This window comes from Neopelma chrysocephalum, unplaced genomic scaffold (assembly GCF_003984885.1).
Source record: "Neopelma chrysocephalum unplaced genomic scaffold, ASM398488v2 Primary Assembly neopelma1_43, whole genome shotgun sequence".
NCBI classification, from domain to species: Eukaryota; Metazoa; Chordata; class Aves; order Passeriformes; family Pipridae; genus Neopelma; species Neopelma chrysocephalum.
This window is the reverse complement of record NW_020897702.1, coordinates 11,709,700-11,725,088: the sequence shown is the minus strand read 5'-3', so window position 1 is coordinate 11,725,088 and position 15,389 is coordinate 11,709,700. Positions and strand designations below refer to the sequence as shown.

At 36.0% G+C, this 15,389-nt stretch overlaps 1 protein-coding gene across 8 annotated transcripts in view; it reads left to right on the top strand.

Moving 5' to 3' along the window:
- Positions 1-15,389, top strand: part of YAP1 (Yes associated protein 1) — an 86,573-nt gene that overhangs the window by 41,268 nt on the left and 29,916 nt on the right. For 4 of the 8 annotated variants that reach the window (XM_027677347.1, XM_027677348.1, XM_027677349.1 and 1 more), the window contains exons 3-4: positions 5,570-5,685; positions 13,974-14,087. In XM_027677347.1, coding sequence (XP_027533148.1) covers positions 5,570-5,685; positions 13,974-14,087 — 230 coding nt within the window. The remainder of the gene's footprint in view (positions 1-5,569; positions 5,686-13,973; positions 14,088-15,389) is intronic. The other 4 variants (XM_027677351.1, XM_027677352.1, XM_027677353.1 and 1 more) reach the window with 1 other exon arrangement.

The window sequence follows — 15,389 nt, the reverse complement described above, 5'->3', positions numbered from 1 at the left end:
TTGTTTGACAAACTATGCTAGTTTCAAGAGCAGAAATACTCAGTTTTTCCTGGCATCACCAGGAAAACTAAGTTTCAATATATACATCAAGACCTGACGTGCTAAAGTGTGCTAGTGACAGCTCTAAAATAATTCTGGCATTTATGAGGATATGCTTACTCATTACTAATCTTTAAAGTTAGTAGATGAACATAAATAAAAAGAGAAAACCTTTCAGAAAGTGATGTATTGTGTGGATTGATGAAACCAGCTGGTTCGGAAGACAAAGGAAAATATATGAAAGAGTAGAATCTATATCTCATTTAAGGTAAAATAGAATCATAGGTAACATGCTTGTCAATGGAGCAGTTGATGTTTGGTATATAATGAAAAGTTTAAATTTCACACCAAAATTAGAACATAATTAGGTTTAACTTCATTGGTGCGCTTACTTATGGTACACAGAGACTTTCCTATCTATCCCCAGACCAAAAAGTACACAATGCCATGTCAACAGCTTTGGAAGGTCTGTCATGATGTGGTCAGTGGTGTGTGATTGTGTTTTCCTTTTCTTAAAATATGATTTCCAGTGAAATCTTAAATCAGTCCCAAGAATCTGAAAACCAAGATCCAAGTTAGTCATCTCAAGTTCACTAGAGACTGAAAATAATTTTTTCACAGCCATAAAATATAAGTCTTATCTACATTGTAAAACACAAGCATTACCTTATGGAGAGGTGCTTGCATAGGTTTTTATGGTGATGCTTTTATATTGAAGAAGAACTTGTCTTTCTGAATGTTTGAGACTAGTTTTTTAAAGTGTCCTGTTATGAAGAGTCGTGTCCAAACATACTGAGAAGCAATGGATTATTTATTGTGCCGTATGTTTATTCTTTTACGTGTAGATCAGACCTCTTCAGTGCTGTTGCAGAAATTTCATGCAGTATGTTCATCTGGTACTGAGGATTAAAATATCTCTTCATTGTCTTTTGCTTTTCTTCCTAATGTTACATTTCTATTACACACTTCAGTAAAGCAGTCTTGCAATTTTGACTTGCTTGTGTTAGTATCTGTTCTGAGAAGATCCTTTTTTGTGAAAGGTTCTCATTACAAATGATGTAGCAGATGTACACTGTATATAAGGTGACTTTGTGCTAATAAAGGTGAAAAAGGGGGAGAAAGAAACATGATTTTGTAATGACTCAGAATTCTGTTACACAAATGAAGTTCTCAGCTTACCTTGAAAAGTGTACTTACCAATGGGGGCACTGTAGTTGCAATACGTACCACGGAATATCAAAACTGAAGGCCTCTTAGATATGCCTTTCTTGAAATGTTTAAGTAATTTTTTGAGTGTCTTTTGTGTGTTAGTTCATTTCTGACATGGCTTTCACTACGACAGTTCATATATTTTCAGTGCAGCCACTGGAGAACAAATGTGAAGATGTATTACACTTTGTGCAAAGGCAGATCAGTTGTTTGGTTTTAGGAGTGGTATTGTTTTATTAGCCTATTAGGATCTAAAGGTTATTTTCCATAAAAAGTAATAATTTTTTTTTTTTAATCTCTGGATCTCCCGCTTGTTTTCCATTGTATTTTAAAAAATCCCCAACCAACCAAACAACCCCCAAATCAAAATCCCCAATACCCGTCTCCCTCCAAAAAACCCCCAACCAACCCAAACCGTGAACTGTAAAATTACGTTGGAATTTGAATCTGACAAATCTTCAGGATGTGAGTGTTTAATACTAATAAAGATTTCTTGCAATCAGAAATTCAGATTTTGTAGTAGCTGCAGAAATGCTCTTTGTGTACATAAGATTAGAACATTTTTCTTTTCTTTAAAATTGTTCTTCTCAAAATGCAAATAATTTGTATTTGACTGTAGAACTTGGCGATGGGTGAAGAGATGCAGCTTGTTCTCTTCTTAATGCACAGCGCTTTGAAAGTGCTTTTTGGTGGAGGGTGGTGGGTGATGTGTCTTGGAACAGTCACTCTTCTTGGTACTAGAGTTGATGTAAGTTTGCTAACAAATGTTTAACATGTGGTAGGCGTTTTAGCTTTGTTTTTCTAAGGCCTGTTACCATACACCTACATTTATGGTATAGTCTAAATTGATTTGCTTAGTTTATAGTATATTTGTCCAGTTTGACAAGGATTTGCTTCACCAAGACATAAATGAGCAATAATAAATAGTGCCAGGTAGCTAGATATTTGATTTGAGAATTTATTCTATGAAGTAAAATGTCTTACATTCCTTGATTATCCTAGAGATGTTGATTTTAATTCCAAGAGAGTTTACTTATTTTGCTCTGTTCACACAGTACAGAGCTGTGATTCTTATTCATGAATAGGTAGATTTTAAGTTTTAATTTGATAATACATACTAAATAGAATGGCTGATTTATAGGTTTCATTAATTTGATATAATTTGCTATTTTTTTTTTAATTTTTTTTGTGTTGACAGTAATTCTTTGTTGAGATATGACTCAGATCATATAAAATAGAAGATCTTGAATGTAAGCATTGGGGCAGTTTTCTTGTAATACAGCTACTACGAAAAAAATCTGCTTAGTGCAGGGAAGAATAATGTAATGTTGATGTCAGTTATGTCCATTTAGACATTGCCTGTGCTGCTATTCAAAATAGAGGGAAACATCTTTTACCTGTGGAGAATGTCCTGTTTTAGTACTTAACTTGATAATTAAAAATGCGCGGTGTTTATAGTAAGTTACCCTGATGCACATACTGTAGATAGGAACAAAATTAAGTCCTGTATTCCTTCCTGTAGTACTAGAATTTATTTAAACATTTCGTCCATATGAATGGGGGTTTGCCTACTTTGTATTCCATAAATTGGTGAGCATGTTTTGGAATTTGTGGAAAAGAACTGATCTGTTGTGATTTGTTTTGGATGGTTTCTTAGTATATAGCATTCAAACACTCAGGATATGGAGCAGGTAGATACATAGAAGGACCGTGATTTGATGGAGATTGAAGAGAAAGGTTTTGAGGGAAGGTGTAGGGAAAATGGATATGCAGGTCAGGAAGCACAGAGCTGAGTGGGAGGGGAAAAAAAAAAAGAGTTTGCCTTCTTGAACCAGTCATATGATTAGATTAGTATGATATTGATATAATCAGCTTACTTTTGAGGCTTTTCTTCCGTGGTTCTTTGCTCCACGATGACTACTGGTTAGAGTTTAGTTGGTCAAGTAAGGAACATGGTGACTTTTCTCAAGTGATACTCAGCTAGGGAAAAGTTAAAAGCTGCTGCTGTCTAAAATAGCTATCTATGTTAACAGCTCCATATGAACATTAACTATACTTAGCATGGTATGCTTAAGCAGTCTTGAGGAATTGATAATGCTCTCCTTGTGCTCAAATTGGAGGTACTTCTATAGTCCATTCATCTATCCTGTATTCAGGTCTGTTTTGAAAAATTGGTCAATGTTGTTTCACTGTGTTCCGACAGTTGATTGCAAAAATGGTTTTGTAGTGCAGGGAAACAACATTTTTCTTTCTGTTTCTTACTCTACACTCAAATAGCATATATAAAAAGGAAGGCTATGAATTATGTACCTTAGGTAGACATAAGTTCACAGTGTTACATGGATTTTTATAGGAGTTAAATGGAAATAAATGAATGTGTTATCATGGGTGCAGTGGTGTTTTCCCAGTTTCCACTATTCCCAGAATTGAGTTGAGCAAATATAACAAATCAGAAATGGAGGGGAGGAGTAGCACATGCTGGTACCGTAATTTAAACACATGGTCTGTGAAACATTACTGTGCACTGTTTTTACATCTGTATTATCTTTACCTGTTTTCATTGCTTTGCAAAATTGACCAGCAGAAAAGTGAGAAAGTGTTCTCCAGTATGAAGGTTTGTGTATAGTCCAGTATATATAGGACAGTCTTTACTATGCTGTTCCATGTTTTATAAATAAAGAGGCTAAAAAAAAGAAATAAAGAAATCATGCTGTATGTGGCATGTTTCTCAGTGGAGCTGAATATTTGAAAACATACGCAACCAGAGTTGCAGTGTGCTTACAGTACCTTGCTGAGGTTTAAACCCAGGCACCAAACAGTTTAAATCATTGGTGTGACAATCAGAGGGAAGTCAAGTCACATTCATCCAAAACATAGCCCAGTACTAGCCACTGTGAAGAAAATTAACTCTACCCCAGACAAAATCAGCACATACCTGTATTAAATGAGCTGTATTGTGACCCTACTACGGTGTGTCTGTAACTCTTTGACCTGGAATTGTTCATGTGCATGTTTAGAGAGGGTAAAATATATGTACCTTAAAACATTTTTAAAAACCAGTTTCAGATATGTTCTACCTTATAACAGAAAGTACCTTCAGTGATTAGAATGTGATAAGTAATTCTACATCAGTAATTGTTTTGGTGACTACTGTCCCATTTTATGTTCTTCTGAATTTAAATGTTGTGGTTTTGCTGAAGTAAATGAAAATGGGTGTTCTATGTAATCCAGAAAAACTTAATTTTAAGGGTAATTAATCTAAGAAAAGAATGGTACCAAGTTAATGATGCATTGGATTCTAATTGATAAAAAAAATCTGAATGAGTTTCAGTTGATACCAGTTCTAAATGAATGGATAACCAACTTTTTTGTCGATGTTCAGTGTGTATTGGAAGTTGTATTTTTGTCAACATGTACTTCTCGGTGTTGCTTAATTACATAAAGATAGCATTGATTCTTGTTGCGAATACGTACATTTGTTGTTCATTAGCAAAACATGCTAATCACATAGTCAAAAGGTGAATTAATCATTCATTACACATTTGTATTTTCATTGAATTGAATAAGTTTATGAATGACAGCGCTGAATGTACTTTCCATTTTTTTCAAAACAGAGAAGTTAGGCTTTGCAAAGGGCTGGGTGGATTACTTGACAGTCTCACTGTCCTCATCTTTTCACATTAAGTTGAAAGGCAGCTGCACATCACTTTTACATTACTGCTTTAGTGTGAATGGTTACTTAAATTACCACAGAGAGATTGTTCAGTTGTTAGTGGTGAGGGGAGTAGTCCATCAAATAATCTGAGGACATGGTCTATGCACAGCAAGTTTGGGAAGACTAGTGATTACTTCCTAGCCAGCTCATTACCACTCCCTAAGCACTGAATATGAACTCATCATGCCAAGGTACTGGACTGTGCTTGAGATTCCAGACATAACTGGCTTTGTTTGAAAGTCTGTGAAGTCACATTTAAAAATGGCAAATAACTAATCAGTGAGAAGAGGGAAGAGAATGTTTAATTCAAGGATACAACATCTAGTTATGGTACAACAGTCTAGATTACAATATTCATGATGAACCTTATCTTAGCATTGATCCCGCTCTGATTGCTACAGCTGTTGGTTGGGAAAGTGGTGGTGGCCAGGGTAAGGGTTTGAGAATCTGACGTACAGTGATGCTTGGAGAGAATCTAAACGTTCTGTTTGGTTTTGAATGTGGCTGTTGTTGGCAGGCTTAACTTTTTGTTGTTAAACTTTCTGTGGGAGCAGGTCATTGCTGTGAATGCATGACTGTCCTAACTCTCGCTTTGTTTTGTCTTAGTCATATTGATCAAACAACAACATGGCAAGATCCTAGGAAGGCCATGCTCTCCCAGATGAATGTTACAGCTCCCACTAGTCCTTCTGTGCAGCAGAACATCATGAACTCAGCATCGGGTAAGCAAAATCTGTATTTATGAAAAAATCATGCAAACAAACTACAAGCTGTTGTAATTGGGGAAGAACATTTAAGAAATGTTCTTCTAGTTATCCTGGTTTAAAACTTTAGATTTAATGTCTAATGCATCAAGCAAGAAGCTGATACTTGAAGTAAGAGATTTTTTATAATAGTTGTGTTTATAATATTCATGGTTTTATAATATTTATATTTATACTGTAGTTCTTTGATTTGTGATTGTTTTTCAAATGAATGGTTCAAATTTCTAAGGAAGCAGAATTTTTGTCTAGTTTCTTCTGACTAAAAATGCTGTTAAATTGATAAAGACCAGAATTTCCATTAAATTAATGTCAATTTACATTAAAACTTTTGTGCTTCTGCAGTGTTCTTCTGCCTCCCCTTACTCACTGACTAGATGTAGTATACTGCCATTTGTTTACATTTCCGACATTTATTATGAACATCTCATTTTTTCCTGTCTTCTCTAAATGCATCAAGCAAACACCTAGAAAATCCTGTTTAGAAGCAGAGATGTTTTGGTTTTCCTCTTGTTTTTCTATTATTTCCAAAATTCAGTATCATAATGATTATTCTTGTAGCTGAGGAAGTCTGATGTCTTTTCCTAGAATATAGAATTGTTTTTCAACTGGTCTGGGAGGGGCATCACTAGATAGCAGTAAAGTGTTCTTGTTCTTGCTGTAGAACCTGCTGTATGTTTTCAGAGCTCTCTTGTCCTTATTATGCAGAGAGCAAGCAGATAAATTTGGTGCCATGCTAGTTTGAATGCTATGGTCTTTCCCTTGCTTTGTCACCTTCTGTCTGTCACTGAGGTTCATGTTATATTTATTCTCTCACAGTCTGATTGTATTTTGTGTATGTCTGCTGTTCCTGTACTACGCAAAGGTTATTCTCTGGTGCTGCTCTTTGTGGTCCATTTAGACAGCTTTCTTTCATGCTGCAATTCATGTGCTGCAGACAACACTGAAAGATTAACAGGCGTGACCAAACTGTGCTGTTCATGACTGAGTAGTAGAGGGGAAGTTAATCAAACTTTTTGCTGGCTAGGCCAGGAGACTGGATTATCCTGAAACAAATGAGTCCTGTTCAAGTTCAGGAAGTTGTGATTCACAGCAATTAAGGTCTCTGGCTCTTATATGAAAATAAAATAGCTTGATTATTTTTTCTGTAAATTTATCTCAGGAAATCTGCAGCAGTAGAGATGACATGTTTTTGCAGGGACACTCCTGAAGAACAGAGAAGAGGAGAAAGGAAACAATTCCCTTGGTCTATCTTGCTTTTTGGCTTATCTTGTTTGTGCTAAAACAAGGTGCTTGCTATTTCAATATTGACATGAATTCTGTATTTTCAGTTAACTCCTCAAACCTTCAGTTGTACCAAGAATTAACAGGAAAAAATACTGATAGTAAAGTAGGATTCATTTTATGTACTTAGAAAGAAATGAAGAGTCCTTAGCAAAAAAATTACCTTTAATTGTAACAAGGTAACAAACTAGAAGAGAACCTAGCAATCAGCACACGAGGATTATATTTAAAAGAAAATAAAGAATTTACATGTAATTGCCTGATGTGTGTGAGTGAGTGGTGCCACATAGATATTATTGCTCATGCAATAAAAAGCAGTTCAGATGTTTAAGTGGGTTGTCTAGTGATTTGAGAAAGCACTTATTTAAATACAAGTTTATTGAACATTTATTTTTAATTTCACATATCATACTGTGTTGAATATCAACTGAAAATCATATAAAGTTTTTTTCCACCAGTGCTCTGAATTACATAAAGTACATGAAGAACTCAAAACTTCTCTGTACACTGAGTTACATGTTTACATGGTCTTAGGATTTTTTAAGCTTAAATCAGTTGAGGTAGTATGACTTGGAACTGGCTCTTTGGATGCATCTGCTTACCCTTATCTTATTTGCTATTAACAAAAGTCTGCTTGGAATTAAATAATGATGAACCTGCATTTATTGGGTACAGTTCTTTTTCTGATACCTGATTTGGCAAATGTTTAGTACTAACTTTAAATTATGCCTGTATATTTATTTTTCCTAAAGTCTCTTATATCTATTTTTGTTGTTTTTTACTACTGAGTTCACGGTAGCTTATGCTTCCATGGTGGCATAAAAAATCTTTAAGAGAAATGGAAAAATCAAGTAACTCTTGTACCACTTCAGCATAGTGGAACTTAAATCTTAGTGCCAATGTCATGGCTATATGACTACTTAATGTTCTAATTTGGATATTCATCCTCAAGAACTGGGAAATAAAGTTGAGACCTTTAAGACAGAAGTTTCCTGTTATGAAATATTGCTGGCAATGAAACATGCCCTAGTGCTATGAGAGTCTTTCATGAAAGATATTGGGAAAAACTGAGTGTAAGTATTGTGACAGCTGGAGGTCACTGGCTTGCAAAAATATGTCTGAAATTCCACAAGGGAGAATGTTTTGCTTTCTTTATAGACCTTGTATAATGCTCGTTAATTGTAACCCTTAATCAAAGTTACTGTCCGAGTTTTAGTGTACAACCATAGCAGCCTGTGAGTAAAGTTGCTGTGATAAAATGCAAGAGAGATTTTTGGGAGCTGTCTCGAAAGTCTTTAGGAGCTTTAACTGTTTAGCCAGCATTAGAATTCCCATCATTAGCTAGAATTAAGAACAGGAAAACAAACAGAAGAGGCAGAGAGAGGAGACCTCTGAAAGTTGCTGTGTGCATATTGGAGATAAATCTGTTGTCTTTTTGGATAAATAGGGAAAGTAGAACTCAGAGAAAATGGGAGGAAAGCATAACTAGAAGATGTGGTAAGGGTAAGGGCAAGTCGAAAGATTGTTTAAAATATAAAAATGGGAAAGATGTAGTTTAGCATGAGGTTGAAATTTTTAGGTTGTTTAAAGAAATTCCATCTCTTTACGCACCTAAGACTGAATGAGAACCCATGTATCTTTCTGCATGTAATGTTCCTTTGAGGAAGTTAATAGACATGTGATCCAGCTTTATCTGTTCCTGGCATGATTTTGTGAATGAATTATTTTTTGAGTGTTGGTTAGCATGCTACCTTTACGAGAAGGCATCAGAGTGAAAAGTGAGGGGGGTTTTTTTGTCTCAGTCCTACTGATCTTAGCTTGCTACACATAATCAACTAAAATAATTTGGCCCATATGTATGCAGAGAAAGCAGCCCAGCGCTCTTTTAGGTGGCATTTGTTGGTTAATCTTCTGTGAAATACAATTGCATCTTCACATCAATAGTGGGAAGGAAACAATCTTGTTACTTGTAAATATCCCACATGTATATAAAAATTATTTGTGACTGTTCTGATTTTTTGTGTTGTTTCTAACAATTTTTCCCTAAAGGTATTACAGAAGAAACTATGTTCTTCTGTCTTCATTTAAAACAAACAAACAAAAAAAAAATAATAATGGTACATTGTTCTTCTGAGGAACATCTCCTACACATCTCTTACTGAGGTAAAATTATACATTTAAAAATAAACAGTGGCTGTTTCTTACGCAATTGCAGTTGATATAGCAGAGGTGGGATAGTAATTGTAGTCATATACTTTGGTTCTTCGGATACTTTTACTTTCTGAATCATATTGGACAGCACTGCTTACTTTAGCCTCTTCCGCTTGCGCATAGACCTTAGATAATTAGCTTTGGAGCAGATTACTTGTCTTTGTCCTCTTTTGTCTTCACTCTTATGTGACAGTTTTGAATTGGGTTTCCCAATGAGAGTTTATAGACCTAGTGCAATTCCTTTGTCTCTTAAGGTAAGGCTGTAGTGCCATGTTAAAGGTTGGTAGGAAAATGAACACTCAAGTTCATAACTTATGGGTGACAGGAGGGTAGGAAGGAATGTGCCAGTAAATAAAAGAAGTTCTAGCTGTTCTCTTAGGTTCTTGCTCACTTCAATTAGATGTTTCTCCTCTACGTAGCCAGTCTTACTACAAATTCTGCTTTGTGTAAGGTCAACACTACATACGATCCGTTGTGAAAATCAAGTTTCTAAGTATTTACATGACAGTAATGTTCATTGCTTTCTTCATCTGCAAAAAACGCCGCTTTTTAAATAGTGTCCATTTGTAATTTTTACTAATTTGACAGGATAAAGATCTACTCTAGGTAAATTTTGTAGACTTTGCTATAATTTTAAAAAGTTTTGGAATCACAGTGTCAGTGCATGAAGGGAAAAATTTCAGCTGTCACAGAAGAAGATTAGGAAAGTTCTTGGAGATCAGTGTTTGTATTATGTGAGGTGATTCCTGTTGTTGAATATAAGTGTTCTAGTTCCTAGGTTGTCTATACATATTCTTTTAGTATATAGATACAGCTGCCCTCTAATATGCATTGACCTTTTGATAAAATATGGCTTTATTTACATTTATTTTACAATTAAATCTAAGAAACTGTAGGGACTTGCAAGACTCCCTGTGTATACCAGAATAGTTGGAATCTCTACTAAATTTTTTCTTTGTTACTCTTGCTGTTGTTCTCTGCCAGCAGCAAGCTCTGCTCTGGTTTCAGCCACCACAGCATTCCATGTTTCATGGCATATGAGAAGGTAAAAAAAAATCTCACAAAATGTGGAGACATGCACCAAAGAGACATGTACACAGGCTTTTAAAATTACATGTTATTTGTATTAAGTTACACCATTATATGAATATTTAGTTACAGAAGAATGCCTTATCAGTAGTTATGTATAGATGGCTTGCATTTGGAAATTGGAATTTAATTTTTTTATAACTTTGTCCTTAAAAGTACCACAGTGCAGGGTGAGTTGCCTAGAAGGGTTGTCTCTCCCTGTGCAAATAATCTCATAGAATTGTAAACTTATGATTGCGACAGTTTTCTATTGACCTAAGAAACCCGGACAGAACTGGTAGGAGCCCATGTCACAGGGATATTGTTGGTGGGCAGACTGGAAAAGTACTCAAAAGATATTTTGGTACCTAGTAAGCAGACAGAATCTGGTTCAAGGAATAACTTGAGATAGAATCATAGAATATCCTGAGTTTAGAAGGGACCCACAAGGATCATTGAAGTCCAACTCCTGGCCCTGCACATGAATGTCCCAAGAATCCCACCATATGCCCAAGAGCGTTGGGCAAATGCTTTTTGAACTCTGGCAGACTTGGTGCTTTGACCACTTCCCTGGAGAGCCTGTTCCAGTGCCGAAGATACTTGGAGGCCAAGGGACTATTCATAGCCTCTTTAGCTTTTAGGTCTATGTGTGTATTCAGTGCTTTATTTAAAGTTTGTAGAGTATGGCACTCACTAAATGGGTTGTTTTCAGTAACAAGATCTGTCCATCACACCAGGCTAGATGTCTGAACTAAATGGACCTTTGGTTAGACCCATCATTGCTGTTTCTGTACCACATGGGCTACAGTAATTGTGGAAATTTAGTGAGAAGGTCTGAAGAGCAGCAATATAGGGCTGAGATAACTAAAGTCACAAAAGCTAGTGCTGGAAATTCTGTTCCTATTGAGCCTTTTGGGTGAAAAGGGACATGTAATTGCAAAGGAATTTTCCTAGATGCTCTGGATGAATGTGCCTGCTATTCCTCAGCATAGTTTTCCGTCTTTCCTCTGGTACTTGCCTCTAATACAGAGTTTGTCAGACAACCAGTTAAAAAATCAGACTTGTCTTCTAGTTTCACAGTTACTCACAAAACCAAACAGGAATTACAGAAAGCAGTACTAATCAATTTTTGAACTACCATTTCAACACGTAAGGGTGACAGCAGAAATATGAGAGCAGTTTGTTGTCCAAGAAGAAAGCAACGCTGTTAATGCCAAAAGTTTGTATACAGAAAAGTTCTGTTTCTGCAGTCATTGATGGCACTTAGCAAGGAAGGTTTGCTGCTCTGACAACCAGGTGAGCAGATGGACCTTTCCTGTCCTGTTCCACAGCTGTGCATTTTATTTGGAAGAAGAACCTTACCCAGGTTTGTCTCCAGTAAGCTAGTACTCATCAGATCACTGAATCTCATAAGTAGTATTGTTCCCAGGTAGGTGGACTGATCAGCTCCTGGCAACCTGCTTCAAAGGCATTTTGTTCTTATTTGTCATGAAGGAACATGCTGGACCAGTATTGACTTCAGTGTTCAGCAGGACTGACACCCCAAGGCTGGTTTTGTTTTTCCTAGAGCCAGATGGGGTTTTTTTGGCTTTGCTGTTCAAAAGAGAATTTCTTGCTGAATTTCTCCAAGGGATGCGTGACTTAGATGGACTCTGAGGAGAATGGTAGTGAGAAGGTCTGCCACATGGCTAGTGTGTTGGCTTAGCAGTCAAGGAGTGTTTTCGGTTCTTCATTGGCTTCTGCACTTAGATGATGGGGGCCATGTCACTGTGCTCCTGTGCCCCAGTTTTATAAAATAGCATCTCACTGATTATCTGGCTGGTCTTTGGGTATAACAAAATACAGAATTCTTTGCACTGGAGCCTTCAATTCTGCATCAAAGTCCTTTTGTACAGTGAATATGTTAGGATTTAAGAATGATTTGCAGTATCGTCATTCTTTCTTGCCTGTTCTGTTCACTAGCTTCTGATAAAAGCTGAGGTTCTTGTTACTTGTATGTAACATTTAAAGTTTATGAGCATTAGGAATAGGAAGGAAATGTCCAGTTTTCACTGGTTTTCCTCACTTGAAAACCTGTAGCTCTAATGGTGGACTAGTGAATTTGCTAGAGAAGGGCATTGTTTTCTGAGCCAAAATGAAAGTTTAAATTAGAAATGTAGTTTGCAAGGCATCTTCAAAGACCACAAGAAATTCTTGTCCTGGTTATGCCTTGAGATATTACTGGAATGCAATCAAATTATTGTTTTACTCTTTTTGATGTTTCTCCAAGAACATCTTTTGAGATTAAGCAAACAAATCTATCCTGCTCCCCAACTCCCTCCCAGCTTTAGACTGAATTTTTCAGCGGGAGCACAACTTCACGACAAAATGACAGTCAAGAGCTAATATGGTTTGAGGATGCATATAGGAGGTATTTATCAGATACATATATTTTTGTGTGTATATCTGAATCTCATGTGTGAAATGATGATGTTTGTGCATACTTAGTGTATCTTATATTATACAGAATAGTCTGTTAGTCCAAGTCTAACAGCTAGATGGCTTTTGGTAGTGTATTACTGTATTATACTGAGGAAGAATGGAAGGAGAGTTTGTAATAGGACAGCTTGCTGCTGCAGCAGGTTTTGTTCTAAATTCTTTTCTATTCTTAACATTGTAGTGGATCTTTTGTTATATAATTTTAGGATTGTACTTAAATCTAAAATACAGGGAAAATATTCCTGTATCTAATCTAGCTATTTTAAAAAATAGTGTCTGTGTGAGGATAAGAATTCAAAACTGTATGTTTTTTAAGCACCTGCCAGATGAGATGAATGTAGCTTTAAGAATACAGATGAATGTACATATAGAGATGGGAATGAGTGGTTTAAGAACTGTGTAGGAATGAAAGGTGGTTTCTTGAAAGCTGCTGATTGGAACATAAGGGGAGCCCTCCTAAGGCTCTGTGTTCAGACATTAGCTGTGAGCTCCACAAAACCATCACCTACCTCCCTTTTAGCATTTTCTAAAAGCAGTTTTCCCTGTGTGTGCCTTTCTGCTTGTAGTGGTGTGTAGCACTGCTGTTCATAGCACTGTGTCTCTGGCTGCTCGTGGTGTTTTCTTACCTTTGCTTTGTCATTGCTTGTTTGCCTGCCTTGTTCTTCAGGTTTGCATTTTTGCCTGCTTAAGCCTTTCATGTTTTCACAGAAAGTTATGAGGTAAAGGGGAAATGAGTTTTGTCACTTTTTAAAATTGTTTTTGAAAGAGGAATATTTCAGAATCTCCTCAGTGTTATCTTGTTGCTGCTGTTGTGCTTTAATCACTAGATGAACTTTCCTATGAGAAGTAAAATATGTTTATGCTTCTTTCTCCTCATGCTCATGCTGGTTTCATTCTGGCAGGCTTGACTTATTGCTGGTTTTATACTATAGTGCTATATCAGAAGGAAGTGTCAAAAGCATATGAAAGGATGCAAACAAGTTTTAAAATTAAACTCCAAATCCTAAATCAAAATGATAGAAGTGTTTTCTGTTCCTTGATTTCCCACCCAGCACTTCCTTGCCCTTATCCCAGAAACATTAGACATGAGCTTGAAACTCTTCTGTTTCATGTACTGTTATATATGTGAAATGTTGAAATTTTTTTTAGATCAATTTCAGCTGGAGCAAACAAGAGCCCGCCATCAACTCCTTCCTTCTATATTGCAGGCCCACTCCCCGATGGATGGGAACAAGCTATGACCCAGGATGGAGAAATTTACTACATAAACCATAAGAACAAGACTACATCTTGGCTAGACCCAAGGCTTGACCCACGCTTTGGTAAAAGTTCATCTCAATTCAGAATTATTGATTTGCTTCAGTTCACTCAGCTTTAATTTTGCAGGCATATTTTCAAAACTTCACAGTACAATTAAAATATATTTTAATTTGAGTTATAGAGACCTTATTTAAATAATAATTCTTTTTAAGATAAAAACTATAAGTATATATCCTTCAGGACTGTATGTTACCCAAGTTTCTAGTGCGGGTTGGTATTTTGCCATATGATCCATACAGTTCCCAAAAGTGGTGACATTCAGAAATTGCTTTATTTAGAGACAGTTTCAGCCAAGCTCACTCTTCCCTTTAAAATTGCAAAACTTTACCACAGAAGAACCTTTTAATTCCCAAACAAATATTTGCTTTCCTTTGTGCTGTCTTAAGAGGGCATTGTCAAATAATAATTTATGCTGTTTAAATTCACTTGAAATATATACCAGCTTATAATTCCAGCTTGTCACAGTGATGATCATAACAAAACCTTCTGTTTTAAACACTACAGTGAGAAATTAAATTAGTTTTGTTGTTTCTACTTTAGTAATCTTTTTGTGGGGTAAAGACTATGTAATATTGGAAATAGCAGTAGTAAGTTAAGTGAAGGATCACAAAGTCTAGATGTAGAAATTCAAAGAAACAGAACTAATATGTAATTTTTTCAGTAATGTTTTTGATCTATATGAAGAGCAGAACTGCAAACTTTTCAGTAAAATATTGGCACTGATGACTATGAAAAGCAATCCTATATAATATGAAGACTCTAAACTAGTTTCTTAGATTGTCCAAGTGATGTATTTAAAGTAGCATTACAATTTCTGGTTTTGTATGAAACCACGACCTGTATGTGTAAGCCTTATTAGCTGTATTAATTTGCCCTTGATTTGTTTTCCCAATAACTTACTATTTTCAACTCCTTTGGATTTTAGTTATTTTTCCAGAGCCATGGAGAAACAGTAGGGTAAAAAAAAAAAGAAGATATCATTGTGGTTTTCAGGCTTTACTTTTGGACTCAGTGCAGCCAAATGAAAACAGTGTGCAGATCACTGAGTAGGTCAGGCTGAGGGGATACAAAACCTTTGAAGCTTTACAGGGGTTGACCTAACAACAACTGTGGGCCCCTTTTGGGAGAGGCATTAACTCCATGAATGCCATATAAATACAGAGCTACAAAACTCAACAGTCACTGTTCTGTTTTGTTTTCTGACTTGGCTGTTAGAAATTCCTGCATTTTTTTGTTTTTAGGCTTAAGTGTGTACTTAAAACATCCATTTGCTCTTATGGAGAACACCGGATTGTCACAGTTTG